This window comes from Ranitomeya variabilis, chromosome 6 (assembly GCF_051348905.1).
Source record: "Ranitomeya variabilis isolate aRanVar5 chromosome 6, aRanVar5.hap1, whole genome shotgun sequence".
Lineage (NCBI taxonomy): Eukaryota > Metazoa > Chordata > Amphibia > Anura > Dendrobatidae > Ranitomeya > Ranitomeya variabilis.
Genome location: NC_135237.1, coordinates 569,353,392 through 569,370,527, shown reverse-complemented (window position 1 = coordinate 569,370,527; position 17,136 = coordinate 569,353,392). Strand labels below are relative to the sequence as shown.

The 17,136-nt window shown below is 47.1% G+C and overlaps 1 protein-coding gene across 2 annotated transcripts in view; it reads right to left on the bottom strand.

Annotated features, from left to right (window-relative positions):
- Window positions 1-17,136, bottom strand: part of LOC143783104 (1-phosphatidylinositol 4,5-bisphosphate phosphodiesterase gamma-1-like) — a 141,948-nt gene that overhangs the window by 56,813 nt on the left and 67,999 nt on the right. The window contains exons 1-4 of one of the 2 annotated variants that reach the window (XM_077271365.1): window positions 16,226-16,271; window positions 15,820-15,913; window positions 15,422-15,502; window positions 2,767-2,801 (exon numbers count right to left, since the gene is read on the bottom strand). In XM_077271365.1, the coding sequence (XP_077127480.1) occupies window positions 2,767-2,801; window positions 15,422-15,502; window positions 15,820-15,846 (143 nt within the window). In that variant the 5' untranslated portion in view covers window positions 15,847-15,913; window positions 16,226-16,271. Of the gene's footprint in view, window positions 1-2,766; window positions 2,802-15,421; window positions 15,503-15,819; window positions 15,914-16,225; window positions 16,311-17,136 lie in introns of those variants that run through there. The other variant, XM_077271364.1, reaches the window with a different exon arrangement.

Genomic DNA, 17,136 nt, shown 5'->3' with positions numbered 1-17,136 from the left:
AGAATGCTCCATGTACTGAATGTCCCTCACTAGAATGCTCCATGTACTGCATATTCCTCACTAGAATGCTCCATGTACTGCATATTCCTCACTAGAATGCTCCATGTACTGAATATTCCTCACTAGAATGCTCCATGTACTGCATATTCCTCACTAGAATGCTCCATGTACTGAATGTCCCTCACTAGAATGCTACATGTACTGCATATTCCTCACTAGAATGCTCCATGTACTGAATATTCCTCACTAGAATGCTCCATGTACTGCATATTCCTCACTAGAATGATCCATGTACTGAATATCCCTCACTAGAATGCTCCTTGTACTGAATATGTCTCACTAGAATGCTCCATGTACTGCATATTCCTCACTAGAATGCTCCATGTACTGAATGTCCCTCACTAGAATGCTACATGTACTGCATATTCCTCACTAGAATGCTCCATGTACTGAATATTCCTCACTAGAATGCTCCATGTACTGCATATTACTCACTAGAATGATCCATGTACTGAATATCCCTCACTAGAATGCTCCTTGTTCTGAATATGTCTCACTAGAATGCTCCATGTACTGCATATTCCTCACTAGAATGCTCCATGTACTGAATATTCCTCACTAGAATGCTCCATGTACTGCATATTCCTCACTAGAATGATCCATGTACTGAATGTCCCTCACTAGAATGCTCCATGTACTGAATATTCCTCACTAGAATGCTCCATGTACTGCATATTCCTCACTAGAATGATCCATGTACTGAATATCCCTCACTAGAATGCTCCTTGTACTGAATATGTCTCACTAGAATGCTCCATGTACTGCATATTCCTCACTAGAATGCTCCATGTACTGAATGTCCCTCACTAGAATGCTACATGTACTGCATATTCCTCACTAGAATGCTCCATGTACTGAATATTCCTCACTAGAATGCTCCATGTACTGCATATTACTCACTAGAATGATCCATGTACTGAATATCCCTCACTAGAATGCTCCTTGTTCTGAATATGTCTCACTAGAATGCTCCATGTACTGCATATTCCTCACTAGAATGCTCCATGTACTGAATATTCCTCACTAGAATGCTCCATGTACTGCATATTCCTCACTAGAATGATCCATGTACTGAATGTCCCTCACTAGAATGCTCCATGTACTACATATTCCTCACTAGAATGCTCCATGTACTGAATATGCCTCATTAGAATGCTCCGTGCAATGTCATGTAGATTCCTCGCTCGAATGCTACGTGTACTGAATATTTCTCATTAGAATGCTCCTTGTACTGCAGATTACTCAGCAGATAGATTTGTCCCTTGCAAATATTTTATAGATTGTAAATTATTGACCCACATTGTCTGCTTTGTTAATTGATCAGCTTTTTGGGGTTGATGTAATGTAACAAGTTACCACTTATGGAGATTGTGGGTATCCCATTTGTAAGACCTTAATGTGGTGAGAAATGTGCGGTAATCACCTATCATGTGAATCCTCAAGGTAAAAAAGGTCGGGGACCCTTGATCTGAAGAATCACGTTCTACTCTAAAGATATTCATGAGTCACAATCAATGAGAAGAAATAATAGAGGCCCCTTGTGTGACTCCTTGAAAGTTATAATTCCTCCTTAAAAAGTACTTATGCCCTGAGGGCCCTTTTATACATAGATCAACATGGAAATGGTATCATCAAAAAGGAAAAGTCATTGGGTTATGGAGATCACAGGATGGAGACCTCACTGATCTGCGAATAATGGAAAAATGGACATAACATTTTCTAAACCTCTGCATGTCTCCAGTCTGGAGTCTGAGCATAAATCCCAACACCTCCGGCCTCGGTTGCTATCACTAAAGTTACTAATGGTCATCTGAGGAAGGTTCTGGGGACAAGTCCGGAGACGCTGCCGGCAGCTCTTGTGTAATCACCGATCAATGAGGTCTTTAATGTGCCCGATGGAGACAAGTCAGGAGACGCTGCCGGCAGCTCCTGCGTAATCACCGATCAATGACGTCTCCGATGTGCCCGATAGAGATAAGTCCGGAGACGCTGCCGGCAGCTCCTGCGTAATCACCGATCAATGACGTCTCCGATGTGCCCGATAGAGACAAGTCCGGAGACGCTGCCAGCAGCTTTTGAGTAACCGCCAACCAATGATGTCTCCAATGTGACCGATAGAGACAAGTCCGGAGACGCTGCCCTCAGCTCCTGAGTAACCACCAACCAATGACATCTCCAATGTGCCTGATGAAGACAAGTCCGGAGACGCTGCTGGCATTGGAGCAGGTTTAGGTCACACAACACAGACGGCTCACAGCAGCATGAGAAACATGCGGCCTGACAATGTTGTGTTGCAAACGGCTCCTGGGAAACTTTGGAGAAATAGCCGCAGCATTGGTTCCACCACCAAATCAACGTAACAACAAGCTGCTAGTAACTGGGATTGAAGCTTAGAGGGGTACAGCAGAGAACTCACCTGAGCAGACCACCGTGATCCGCACAGGAGGGGCTCAGAAGTCACTGGTTGGGACCCCTGATTAGACAACCCAGACCCCATTCTTACTTCTCCTCTCAGCAGTTCATCATTCCTGATGGTAACACTACAGCCTGACTCTATAGCTGCCGATACGCGGCACAGGTGAGTCTGAGTCACCGTCATTTGTTGTATTGTGTCATTGTGCACCAGGCTCTTTCCTCCTCTCTGTTGTATGTGGTGTAGATGTCATGGTGTCATTACTACATGCTGCAGGCGCAGACCTGACTCACCGTAAAGGGAACGATAACTCCAGCTGCTCAATGATCTGCAATCAGAGGAAAGGAATGGAAATGTCATCTTTACAGTTTACCCAACGCACAGGCTTCTCCCATAATATAGATCTGCCCATCTCCCAGACTCCTCAGATACAGGCTCCTCCCATAACACAGACCCCTCCCATCATCTAGACTCCGCCGATCACCCAAACTCATCTCTTAGTCCAGACTCCACGCATCACCCCCTCATCCTACAATCGACTCCACCCATCACCCGCTCATCCTACAATCGACTCCACCCATCACCCACTCAGCCTACAATCAATTCCACCCATCACCCACTCATATTACAATCAACTCCACCCATCACCCCCTCATCCTACAATCGACTCCACCCATCACCCACTCATCCTACAATCGACTCCACCCATCACCCACTCATCCTACAATCGACTCCACCCATCACCCACTCATCCTACAATCGACTCCACCCATCACCCACTCATCCTACAATCGACTCCACCCATCACCCCCTCATCCTACAATCGACTCCACCCATCACCCGCTCATCCTACAATCGACTCCACCCATCACCCGCTCATCCTACAATCGACTCCACCCATCACCCCATCATCCTACAATCGACTCCACCCATCACCCACTCATCCTACAATCGACTCCACCCATCACCAACTCATCCTACAATCGACTCCACCCATCACCCGCTCATCCTACAATCGACTCCACCCATCACCCGATCATCCTACAATTGACTCCACCCATCACCCCATCATCCTACAATCGACTCCACCCATCACCCCCTCATCCTACAATCGACTCCACCCATCACCCACTCATCCTACAATCGACTCCACCCATCACCCCCTCATCCTACAATCGACTCCACCCATCATCCGCTCATCATACAATCGACTCCACCCATCACTCGCTCATCCTACAATCGACTCCACCCATCACCCGCTCATACTACAATCGACTCCACCCATCACCCGCTCATCCTACAATCGACTCCACCCATCACCCGCTCATACTACAATCGACTCCACCCATCACCCGCTCATCCTACAATCGACTCCGCCCATCACCCACTCATCCTACAATCAACTCCGCCCATCACCCCCTCATCCTACAATCGACTCCACCCATCACCCCCTCATCCTACAATCGACTCCACCCATCACTCGCTCATCCTACAATCGACTCCACCCATCACCCCCTCATCCTACAATCGACTCCACCCACTCATCCTACAATCGACTCCACCCATCACCCCCTCATCCTACAAACGACTCCACCCATCACCCCCTCATCCTACAATCGACTCCACCCATCACCCCCTCATCCTACAATCGACTCCACCCATCACCCCCTCATCCTACAATCGACTCCACCCATCACCCGCTCATCCTACAATCGACTCCGCCCATCACCCACTCATCCTACAATCGACTCCACCCATCACCCCCTCATCCTACAATCAACTCCACCCATTACTCGCTCATCCTACAATCGACTCCACCCATCACCCCCTCATCCTACATCCTACAATCGACTCCACCCATCACCCGCTCATCCTACAATCGACTCCGCCCATCACCCACTCATCCTACATTCAACTCCACCCATCACCCCCTCATCCTACAATCGACTCCACCCATCACCCCCTCATCCTACAATCGACTCCACCCATCACCCACTCATCCTACAATCGAGTCCACCCATCACCCCCTCATCCTACTATTGACTCCACCCATCACCCCCTCATCCTACAATCAACTCCACCCATCACCCCCTCATCCTACAATCAACTCCACCCATCACCCTCTCATCCTACAATCAACTCCACCCATCACCCCCTCATCCTACAATCAACTCCACCCATCACCCCCTCATCCTACAATCGACTCCACCCATCACCCCCTCATCCTACAATCGACTCCACCCATCACCCCCTCATCCTACAATCGACTCCACCCATCACCCCCTCATCCTACAATCGACTCCACCCATCACCCACTCATCCTACAATCGACTCCACCCATCACCCCCTCATCCTACAATCGACTCCACCCATCACCCGCTCATCCTACAATCGACTCCGTCCATCATCCACTCATCCTACAATCGACTCCACCCATCACCCCCTCATCCTACAATCGACTCCACCCATCTTCCCCTCATCCTACAATCAACTCTGTTGTGAACTCTGTTTTTGGGCTCCCTCTTGTGGTCACAAGTGGTACTGTGTGAGTGTTGTCTTTGGGCTCCCTCTGGTGGCTCTTTGTGTCATTCTGCAGGTCTGAGGTTGGATCAGCTGTCTCGTTAGCTGGTTCCTATTTAGCTCACCTGGACTATCAGTTGTTGCCTGCTGTCGTTATATTCAGTGCTATTCTGTTTGCTCCTGTCTACATCCGTTATCAGTCTCTCCAAGAGAAGCTAAGTTCTGTTTGCTTATTCTTGCTCATCTGTGTTCAATATGTTCCTAGAATATTATGAGTTTTGTCCAGCTTGCTAATATGTGATTTCTCTGCTTGCTGGTAGCTCTGGGGTGCTGAGTTGCTCCCCCCACATCGTTAGTTGGTGTGGGGGTTCTCGCATTCTCTGCGTGGATATTTTTGTATAGGATTTTTTACTGACCGCACAGATCCCTTGCTATTTTATGCTATCTAGTGTTAGCGGGCCTCATTTGCTTAACCTGTTTCATCTCTGCGTTTGTCTTTTCCTCTTAACTCACAGTTATTATTTGTGGGGGGCGGTTCTATTTCTTTGGGGTTATTTCTCTGAGGCAAGTGAGGTCTTACTTTATCTCTAGGGGTAGTCAGTTTCTCAGGCCGTGAAGAGACGTCTAGGATTTCAGGAAACATTCCACGGCTACCTTTAGTGTGTTTGGTTAGGTTCAGGTTTGCGGTCAGTCCAGTTACCACATCCCCAGAGCTCGTCCTATTATCTCTGACTTGGCTGGTTAGATTTGTGATCCTAAGCCACTGGGATCATAACAGTACAGCAGGCCCGAAAAGTGTTTAATGCATCGCAGAAGTGGGATAAGAGAAGTCCTGAGTACAATTTTTTTTTTTTTCTCTCCCTTTGCTGCAGTCTGTCCAGCTTCTCTCATCCCCTTAATCTCTGGGTGGCTTTGAGTTCAGCTGCAGACATGGATATTCAGAGTCTGACTTCTAGTGTGGATCATCTTGCTGCAAGGGTGCAAAGCATTCAGGATTTTGTTGTTCACAGTCCTATGTCTGAGCCAAAGGTACCTATTCCTGAGTTGTTTTCTGGAGATAGATCTAGGTTTCTGAATTTTAAGAATAATTGTAAATTATTTCTTTCTTTGAGACCTCGTTCCTCTGGTGATTCCGCTCAGCAAGTTAGAATTGTTATCTTCCTGTTACGTGGCGACCCTCAAGATTGGGCGCCGGGAGATCCTGCATTGCTGAATGTGGATGCGTTTGGGCGCCGGGAGATCCTGCATTGCTGAATGTGGATGCGTTTTTTCTGGCGCTTGGATTGCTTTATGAGGAACCTAATCTTGAGAACCAGGCAGAAAAGGCCTTGCTGGCTCTCTCTCAGGGCCAGGATGAAGCTGAGGTGTATTGTCAAAAATTTTGGAAATGGTCGGTGCTTACTCAATGGAATGAGTGTGCCCTGGCTGCAAATTTCAGAGAAGGTCTTTCTGAAGCCATTAAGAATGTTATGGTGGGGTTCCCTACGTCTGTAAGTCTGAATGACTCAATGGCTTTGGCCATTCAGATTGATCGGCGTTTGCGAGAGCGCAAATCTACGCACCATCTGGCGGTGTTTTCTGAACAGAGACCTGAGTCTGTGCAATGTGACCGAATTCTGACCAGAATTGAGCGGCAAAATCATAGACGTCAAAATGGGTTGTGCTTTTACTGTGGTGATTCAACTCATGTTATCTCAGCATGCTCTAAGCGCGTAAAAAAAAAAATCGCTAAATCTGTCACCCTTGGTACTATACAGCCTAAATTCATTTTGTCTGTTACTTTAATTTGTTCTTTGTCATCCTACTCGGTTATGGCTTTTGTGGATTCGGGTGCTGCCCTGAACCTGATGGATTTGTCGTTTGCCAGGCGCTGTGGTTTTGTCCTGGAGCCTTTGGAATTCCCTATTCCACTGAGGGGTATTGATGCTACGCCATTGGCTGAGAATAAGCCTCAGTATTGGACTCAAGTGACCATGTGCATGACTCCTGTACATCAGGAGGTGATCCGCTTTCTTGTGCTGCATAATCTGCATGATTCATTAGAAAAGTACCAGTAAAAAAATGAAAATATCCAACTATTTAGAATCACTCATATACAAATTATATAAAAAGGAGAACCAAGAGTATACTAAATATACCATTTATTGCATCAAAATATTCATACATAGTAAAAATGGATATTATATCTTGAGTACATGTTAAGTGAACTACCCAGGTGAGTAAAATAGACCAAAGGTCCACAGAGGATTACAGGGTATAACCAAATTCAATTGAAACAGGCTATTGCAGTACATAAATGGTGGTGACTCAATACACAGTTTTATCATAGACAACTATCATGTTACCGCTTAGTGCTGGTTCAATGGGCCACCCCCCATCCTACTCTGTTTATGTTAGGTAAACAAGCCTGTATTCATATCAGAAATTAATAATAATTACCCATTGATGCTAATCAACTTCTGTGGGGACCTCGATCACCCCAACGCGCGTTTCGCGTGCTTGTGACAGCCTCGCTTCCTCAGGGGGCGTCTGAGGAAGCGAGGCTGTCACAAGCACGCGAAACGCGCGTTGGGGTGATCGAGGTCCCCACAGAAGTTGATTAGCATCAATGGGTAATTATTATTAATTTCTGATATGAATACAGGCTTGTTTACCTAACATAAACAGAGTAGGATGGGGGGTGGCCCATTGAACCAGCACTAAGCGGTAACATGATAGTTGTCTATGATAAAACTGTGTATTGAGTCACCACCATTTGTTTATGTACTGCAATAGCCTGTTTCAATTGAATTTGGTTATACCCTGTAATCCTCTGTGGACCTTTGGTCTATTTTACTCACCTGGGTAGTTCACTTAACATGTACTCAAGATATAATATCCATTTTTACTATGTATGAATATTTTGATGCAATAAATGGTATATTTAGTATACTCTTGGTTCTCCTTTTTATATAATCTGCATGATGTTGTCGTTTTGGGTCTGCCATGGCTGCAGGCCCATAATCCAGTTCTGGATTGGAAAGCTATGTCTGTTTCAAGTTGGGGTTGCCAGGGGATTCATGGCGATGCTCCTTTGGTGTCAATTGCTTCTTCCACTCCTTCTGAGGTTCCTGAGTTTTTGTCGGACTACCAGGATGTATTTGATGAGCCCAGATCCGGTGCCCTGCCTCCTCACAGGGATTGTGATTGTGCTATAAATTTGATTCCTGGTAGTAAGTTCCCCAAGGGACGACTTTTTAATTTGTCTGTACCAGAATATGCCGCAATGCGGAGTTATATAAAGGAGTCTTTAGAGAAGGGACATATTCGCCCGTCCTCCTCCCCTCTTGGTGCAGGATTCTTTTTTGTGGCCAAGAAGGATGGTTCTCTGAGACCTTGTATAGATTATCGTCTTCTAAATAAAATCACGGTCAAATTTCAGTATCCTTTGCCATTATTATCTGATCTGTTTGCTCGGATTAAGGGGTCCAGTTGGTTCACCAAGATAGATCTTCGTGGTGCGTATAACCTTGTGCGTATTAAGCAGGGGGATGAATGGAAAACAGTATTTAATACGCCCGAGGGCCATTTTGAGTACTTGGTGATGCCTTTTGGACTCTCTAATGCTCCTTCTGTGTTCTAGTCCTTCATGCATGACATCTTCCGAGAATATCTGGATAAATTTATGATTGTGTATCTGGATGACATTTTGGTCTTTTCTGAGGACTGGGAGTCCCATGTGAAGCAGGTCAGGATGGTATTTCAGGTCCTGCGTGCTAATGCCTTATTTGTGAAGGGCTCAAAATGTCTCTTCGGAGTACAGAAGGTTTCCTTTTTGGGTTTTATTTTTTCTCCTTCTACTATTGAGATGGACCCAGTCAAGGTCCAGGCTATTCATGACTGGACTCAGCCTACATCTGTTAAGAGTCTTCAGAAGTTCTTGGGTTTTGCTAATTTTTACCGTCGCTTCATTGCTAATTTTTCTGGCGTGGTTAAACCCTTGACGGATTTGACCAAGAAGGGTTCTGATGTGACTAATTGGTCTCCTGCGGCCGTGGAAGCCTTTCGGGAGCTGAAGCGCCGGTTTTCTTCGGATCCAGTTTTGTGTCAGTCTGATGTCTCTCTTCCTTTTCAGGTCGAGGTTGATGCTTCTGAGATTGGAGCAGGGGCTGTTTTGTCGCAGAGAAGCTCTGATGGCTCTGTGATGAAGCCTTGTGCTTTCTTTTCAAGAAAGTTTTCGCCTGCCGAGCGGAATTATGATGTTGGTAATCGGGAGTTGTTGGCTATGAAGTGGGCATTTGAGGAGTGGCGACATTGGCTCGAGGGAGCTAAGCATCGTGTGGTGGTCTTGACTGATCACAAAAATCTGATTTATCTCGAGTCTGCCAAGCGGCTGAATCCTAGACAGGCTCGTTGGTCGTTGTTTTTCTCCCGTTTCGATTTCGTGGTCTCGTACCTGCCTGGTTCGAAGAACGTGAAGGCTGATGCTCTTTCTAGGACTTTTGCGCCTGACTCTCCGGGAGTTTCAGAGCCGGCTGGTATCCTCAGAGAGGGAGTGATTTTGTCTGCCATTTCCCCAGATTTGCGACGAGTGCTGCAGAAATTTCAGGCGGATAGACCTGACCGTTGCCCACCAGAGAGACTGTTTGTCCCAGATAGATGGACCAGCAGAGTTATTTCCGAGGTTCATTCTTCGGTGTTGGCAGGCCATCCTGGGATTTTTGGTACCAGGGATTTGGTGGCTAGGTCCTTCTGGTGGCCTTCCTTGTCGCGGGATGTGCGTTCCTTTGTGCAGTCCTGTGGGATTTGTGCTCGGGCTAAGCCTTGCTGTTCTCGTGCCAGCGGTTTGCTTTTGCCTTTGCCTGTCCCGAAGAGGCCTTGGACGCACATTTCCATGGATTTTATTTCGGATCTCCCAGTCTCTCAGAGAATGTCTGTCATCTGGGTGGTGTGTGATCGTTTTTCCAAAATGGTCCATTTGGTGCCCTTGCCTAAGTTGCCTTCCTCCTCCGATTTGGTTCCTCTATTTTTTCAGAATGTGGTTCGCTTGCACGGCATCCCTGAAAATATTGTGTCTGACAGAGGATCCCAGTTTGTGTCCAGATTTTGGCGGATCTTTTGTGCTAAGATGGGCATTGATTTGTCTTTTTCGTCGGCCTTCCATCCTCAGACGAATGGCCAAACGGAGCGAACTAATCAGACCTTGGAAACTTATTTAAGATGTTTTGTTTCTGCTGATCAGGATGATTGGGTGACTTTTTTGCCATTGGCCGAGTTTGCCCTTAATAATCGGGCTAGTTCTGCTACTTTGGTTTCGCCTTTTTTCTGCAATTCTGGTTTTCATCCTCGTTTTTCCTCGGGTCAGGTTGAACCTTCTGACTGTCCTGGGGTGGATTCTGTGGTGGATAGGTTGCAGCAGATTTGGAACCATGTGGTGGACAATTTGAAGTTGTCACAGGAGAAGGCTCAGCGCTTTGCCAACCGCCGTCGCGGTGTGGGTCCCCGACTTCGTGTTGGGGATTTGGTATGGCTGTCTTCTCGGTATGTTCCTATGAAGGTTTCCTCTCCTAAATTCAAGCCTCGCTTCATCGGTCCTTATAAGATTTTGGAAATCCTTAACCCGGTGTCATTTCATTTGGACCTCCCAGCGTCGTTTGCCATTCATAACGTGTTCCATAGGTCTTTGTTGCGGAGGTATGTGGTGCCTGTGGTTCCTTCTGTTGAGCCCCCTGCCCCGGTGCTGGTGGAGGGCGAATTGGAGTACGTGGTGGAGAAGATCTTGGATTCTCGTATTTCTAGACAGAGGCTTCAGTATTTGGTTAAGTGGAAGGGCTATGGTCAGGAGGATAATTCCTGGGTTGTCGCCTCTGATGTTCATGCGGCCGATTTGGTTCGTGCCTTCCATGTGGCTCATCCTGATCGCCCTGGGGGTTTTGATGAGGGTTCGGTGACCCCTCCTCAAGGGGGGGGGGGGGGGTACTGTTGTGAACTCTGTTTTTGGGCTCCCTCTTGTGGTCACAAGTGGTACTGTGTGAGTGTTGTCTTTGGGCTCCCTCTGGTGGCTCTTTGTGTCATTCTGCAGGTCTGAGGTTGGATCAGCTGTCTCGTTAGCTGGTTCCTATTTAGCTCACCTGGACTATCAGTTGTTGCCTGCTGTCGTTGTATTCAGTGCTATTCTGTTTGCTCCTGTCTACATCCGTTACCAGTCTCTCCAAGAGAAGCTAAGTTCTGTTTGCTTATTCTTGCTCATCTGTGTTCAATATGTTCCTAGAATATTAGGAGTTTTGTCCAGCTTGCTAATATGTGATTTCTCTGCTTGCTGGCAGCTCTGGGGTGCTGAGTTGCTCCCCCCACATCGTTAGTTGGTGTGGGGGTTCTCGCATTCTCTGCGTGGATATTTTTGTATAGGGTTTTTTACTGACCGCACAGATCCCTTGCTATTTTCTGCTTTCTAGTGTTAGCGGGCCTCATTTGCTTAACCTGTTTCATCTCTGCGTTTGTCTTTTCCTCTTAACTCACCGTTATTATTTGTGGGGGGCTGTTATATTTCTTTGGGGTTATTTCTCTGAGGCAAGTGAGGTCTTACTTTATCTCTAGGGGTAGTCAGTTTCTCAGGCCGTGAAGAGACATCTAGGATTTCAGGAAACGTTCCACGGCTACCTTTAGTGTGTTTGGTTAGGTTCAGGTTTGCGGTCAGTCCAGTTACCACATCCCCAGAGCTCGTCCTATTATCTCTGACTTGGCTGGTTAGATTTGTGATCCTAAGCCACTGGGATCATAACACAACTCCACCCATCACCCCCTCATCCTACAATCAACTCCAACCATCACACACTCATCCTACAATCGACTCCACCCATCACCCCCTCATCCTACAATCAACTCCACCCATCACCCCCTCATCCTACAATCAACTCCACCCATCACCCACTCATACTACAATCAACCCCACCCATCACACACTCATCCTATAATCCAGACTCATCCCATAATGCAAATTTATTGACTAATTCAGACTGCACTCACCACTCAGACTCCTCCTATAACACAGATTTCTCCCACCATTATAATTTATCCCACCACATACGTTTCTCAATTACAGACTCAACTCACCATCTAAACTCTTCCACTCATACACCACCTGCCAGAGAGGACCCTCCAATCACATCCCAAAGTACCACACAGACTTCTCTCACCACCTAGACCCATCACAGACTTTGTCCACTACATAGACCCCTCCCATCATACATACTTTTCCCACTACATAAACCACTCCCACCCCACAGACCCCTCCCATCATACAAACCCATCCCACTTCACAGACTCCTCCCACCACACAGACTACTCCCATAATACATACCACTCCCACTACAGACTGCTTTCACTAAAAAGACCACTCCCATCATAGACACCTCCCATCATACAGACTACTCCAACCACATAGACCCCTCCCATTATAAAGACTTCCCAACACAAAGACCTGTCCACCACACACAAACGTCTCGTCATATAGACTTTGCCCTCTGCACAGACCCCTCCCATCATGCAGACCTCTCCTACTGCATAGTCTCTTCCATCATACAGACCTCCCCACTATAGTCCCCTCCCATCATACAGACCTCCCCACTGTAGTCCCCTCCCATCATACAGGCCTCTCCTACTACACAGACCCCTCCCATCATACAGGCCTCTCCACTATAGTCCCCTCCCATCATACAGGCCTCTCCCACTACATAGTCCCCTCCCATCATATAGGCCTCTCCCACTACATAGTCCCCTCCCATCATACAGGCCTCTCCCACTACATAGTATGTGAAACAACACCGTGAGCACAGCTACGAAGTGGTCCTATAGTTAGGTATACTTCCGGTCCCATTCATCACATGAATTACGTATACGTAACTGAAGAAGGTTCATGTTGAACCGAAACGTTTTGAGTATAGTGTAAAATAAATTCTTTTCTCCCACTACATAGTCCCCTCCCATCATACAGAACTCTCCCACTACATAGACCCCTCCCATCACACAGACCTCTCCCACTACATAGACCCCTCCCATCATACAGAACTCTCCCACTACATAGACCCCTCCCATCACACAGACCTCTCCCACTACATAGACCCTTCCCATCATACAGAACTCTCCCACTACATATACCCTTCCCATCATACAGAACTCTCCCACTACATAGTCCCCTCCCATCATACAGACCTCTCCCACTACATAGACCCCTCCCATCATACAGAACTCTCCCACTACATATACCCTTCCCATCATACAGAACTCTCCCACTACATAGACCCGTTCCCATCACACAGACCTCTCCCACTACATAGACCCCTCCCATCACACAGACCTCTCCCACTACATAGTTCCCTCCCATCATACAGACCTCTCCCACTACATAGTCCCCTCCCATCATACAGACCTCTCCCACTACATAGACCCTTCCCATCATACAGAACTCTCCCACTACATAGACCCCTCCCATCACACAGACCTCTCCCACTACATAGACCCCTCCCATCACACAGACCTCTCCCACTACATAGACCCCTCCCATCACACAGACCTCTCCCACTACATAGACCCCTCCCATCACACAGACCTCTCCCACTACATAGACCCCTCCCATCACACAGACCTGTCCCACTACATAGACCCTTCCCATCATACAGAACTCTCCCACTACATATACCCTTCCCATCATACAGAACTCTCCCACTACATAGACCCCTCCCATCATACAGAACTCTCCCACTACATAGACCGCTCCCATCACACAGACCTCTCCCACTGCATAGTCCCCACCCATCATACAGACCTCTCCCACTGCATAGACCCCTCCCATCACACAGACCTCTCCCACTACATAGTCCCCTCCCATCATACAGACCTCTCCCACTACATATACCCTTCCCATCATACAGAACTCTCCCACTACATAGACCCCTCCCATCATACAGAACTCTCCCACTACATAGACCCCTCCCATCACACAGACCTCTCCCACCATACAGACCTCTCCCACTACATAGACCCCTCCCATCATACAGACCTCTCCCACTACATAGTCCCCTCCCATCATACAGACCTCTCCCACTACACAGGCCTCTCCCATCACACAGACCTCTCCCACTACACAGGCCCCTCCCATCATACAGACCTCTCCCACTACATAGTCCCCTCCCATCACACAGACCTCTCCCACTACATAGTCCCCTCCCATCATACAGACCTCTCCCACTACATAGTCCCCTCCCATCATACAGACCTCTCCCACTACACAGGCCCCTCCCATCACACAGACCTCTCCCACTACACAGGCCCCTCCCATCATACAGACCTCTCCCACTACATAGTCCCCTCCCATCACACAGACCTCTCCCACTACATAGTCCCCTCCCATCATACAGACCTCTCCCACTACACAGGCCCCTCCCATCACACAGACCTCTCCCACTACACAGGCCCCTCCCATCATACAGACCTCTCCCACTACACAGGCCCCTCCCATCATACAGACCTCTCCCACTACATAGTCCCCTCCCATCACACAGACCTCTCCCACTACACAGGCCCCTCCCATCACACAGGCCCCTCCCAATACACAGGCCCCTCCTATCACACGGGCCCCTCCCATCACAAGGCCCTCCCATCACAGGCCCCTCCCATCACACAGGCCCCTCCCATCACACAGGCCCCTCCCATCACACAGGCCCCTCCCATCACACAGACTTCCCTCATCCCCCAGTTTCCAGGTCTCTTATGTACAGCATACATGGGTATTCTCTGCAGCCCCCTGGGTGGCTGGGATTGTGGCTTTACACTGTCGGCCCAGCCCCCCTGGACTTCCTGCAGCCTCTTTTCTATATAGGCCTCCATTACACTGTGTACATTTCTGTATTTTGGCCTTTGGTTCTGTCACTTACTAATACACTGTGCTCTAAGATCTCTGCCTCCTGTCAGCGGAGGGCAATATTCGAGTCTATATGGGCTAAATACAGCAGCACAAATCTCTCTTTCCCCAACAGTCGTTACAATGTATCAGTGAGTGCATCAGTCTGGACGATAGCCTCGCCGGGTCACCACTGCATCGAATCCAGAAGAATTAGCCATTTACAGGTTATTTATGCTCTGAGCATAAACACCAATGCTCCATCCACTGACAGCAAGCAGAGGAAGAGCAATAGGGAAAAAGAAGCTGGAAAAGTCTTTTACAAACGGTTATTAGTGGATGCCGGATTAGCAGACTGTCTGAGTTCCCCAGTATCTGACATCTGGGTGTGATAGCTGGGTGCCAACTGTCGCTCCCTTGCACCAATAAACAGTTGCCCTGACGCTGACACAATAACTAATTGTCAATGGTAGTAAATTAGCATTCAGCCTCGTTATCCGGGAGACGGACGAGCGCGAGCTCCGCTGCATCCTAATCCAGCAGACACTTACTGACTTCTGAGCGTCAAACATCAGGTTCTTGTAGAAAAGGATAAAGTGCGTGAAGCTGAGCTCACTCCGGGCCTCGATCTCCTGAGGGGAAAGGGGTGAGAGACGAAGGGTTAATACTACATATCATCAAGTCTACAGGATGGAAAGAACCTGAGCTGCGGATCTCTGTGGCTCCTCCAGGGCGACCATCGGCCTCATGGCTGCTTCTCTAATCAGTGCTCTCCTTGCTTGGGATGTCAGGTTAGGTGGGCGGCCATGTCGTGGTAGCTTTGCAGATGTGTCATACTCCTTTCATTTTTTCATGATGGTTTCCACAGTGCTCTGTGGGATGTTCAGAGCTTGGGCTACTTTTTTATAACCTAACCCTGGTTGATCTTCTCCACCACTTTATCCCTGACCTGTCTGGTGAGCTCCTTGGTTTTCATGATGCTGTTTGATCCCTAATGATCTCACACAAACCTCTGAGGCCTTCACAGAACAGCTGTAGTTATACTGAGAAGAAATCACACCCAGGGGGACACAATATAACACTTGTGTGACTTTTAGGGGAAATTGGCATCAGACTACAGGGGGCACTTCACAATCTACAGATTTACATTTTTTAAATATTTAGAAAATTATTTATCACTTCATTTACATTTCACAAATACTTGCTACTTTGTGTTGGTGTCACATAAAATCCCAATAAAACACATTATAATTTGGGGGCGTAAAGTAAAACAAATGTGGAAACGTTCGTGAGGTACGATGACTGCGTCTACGCACTTTATACCCTGCACAGTACAGCTCCCACTATGCTCTTACCTGTAACTTATCGCGCAAAAACCTCATATTAGGCACTCGGTAGTTGACTTGGGGAAGCAGCGCCTTCAGATCCTTCAAGGAGACGCTAAGAAGGAAAGACAAAGGGATTGATAGATCTGATTGTCACGTGGTGAAATACAATCAGATACGGGGGAGGCAAATCTGCTCTGCTGCTCAAGAAATGTGGATTGGGAGCGAACAATAAATTGCTTCTAATAATAATAATAATAATGAGGGGCTTCACTTGAAGAGGTTTTACAATGAGAATAAATTGTTCCTATGTAAGAGAACATGGAGAAAAACTTTTCAAACAGTATTTGTTTAAAAAAAAAAAAAATGTAGGAAGTTTCTGTTTTGGGCTTCCATATATTCCCTAATCGCTTGACTTCCTATTTGCTTCTAACCACGTCACGTTGTATCACCATCCAACCACTCCCCTGTATTCTCTTACAGACCCCCAGGTCCTTATCCACACCCCTCTATACCCTCCAGAACCCTATGGTCTCCTTCTGATTCCTTTGTCCTCCTACAGACATATCTGTACTCCTCTACAAAGTGATATAGTAATATATATAGTAATATGGCCGCCCTTCTCCTCAGTGTGATATAGTAATATATATAGTAATATGGCCGCCCTTCTCCTCAGTGTGATATAGTAATATATATAGTAATATGGCCGCCATTCTCCTCAGTGTGATATAGTAATATATATAGTAATATGGCCGCCCTTCTCGTTAGTGTGATATAGTAATATATATATATAGTAATATGGCTGCCCTTCTCCTCAGCGTGATGTAGTGATATATATATAGTAATATGGCCGCCATTCTCCTCAGTGTGAAATAGTAATATATATATAGTAATATGGCCGCCCTTCTCCTTAGTGTGATATAGTAATATATATATATATA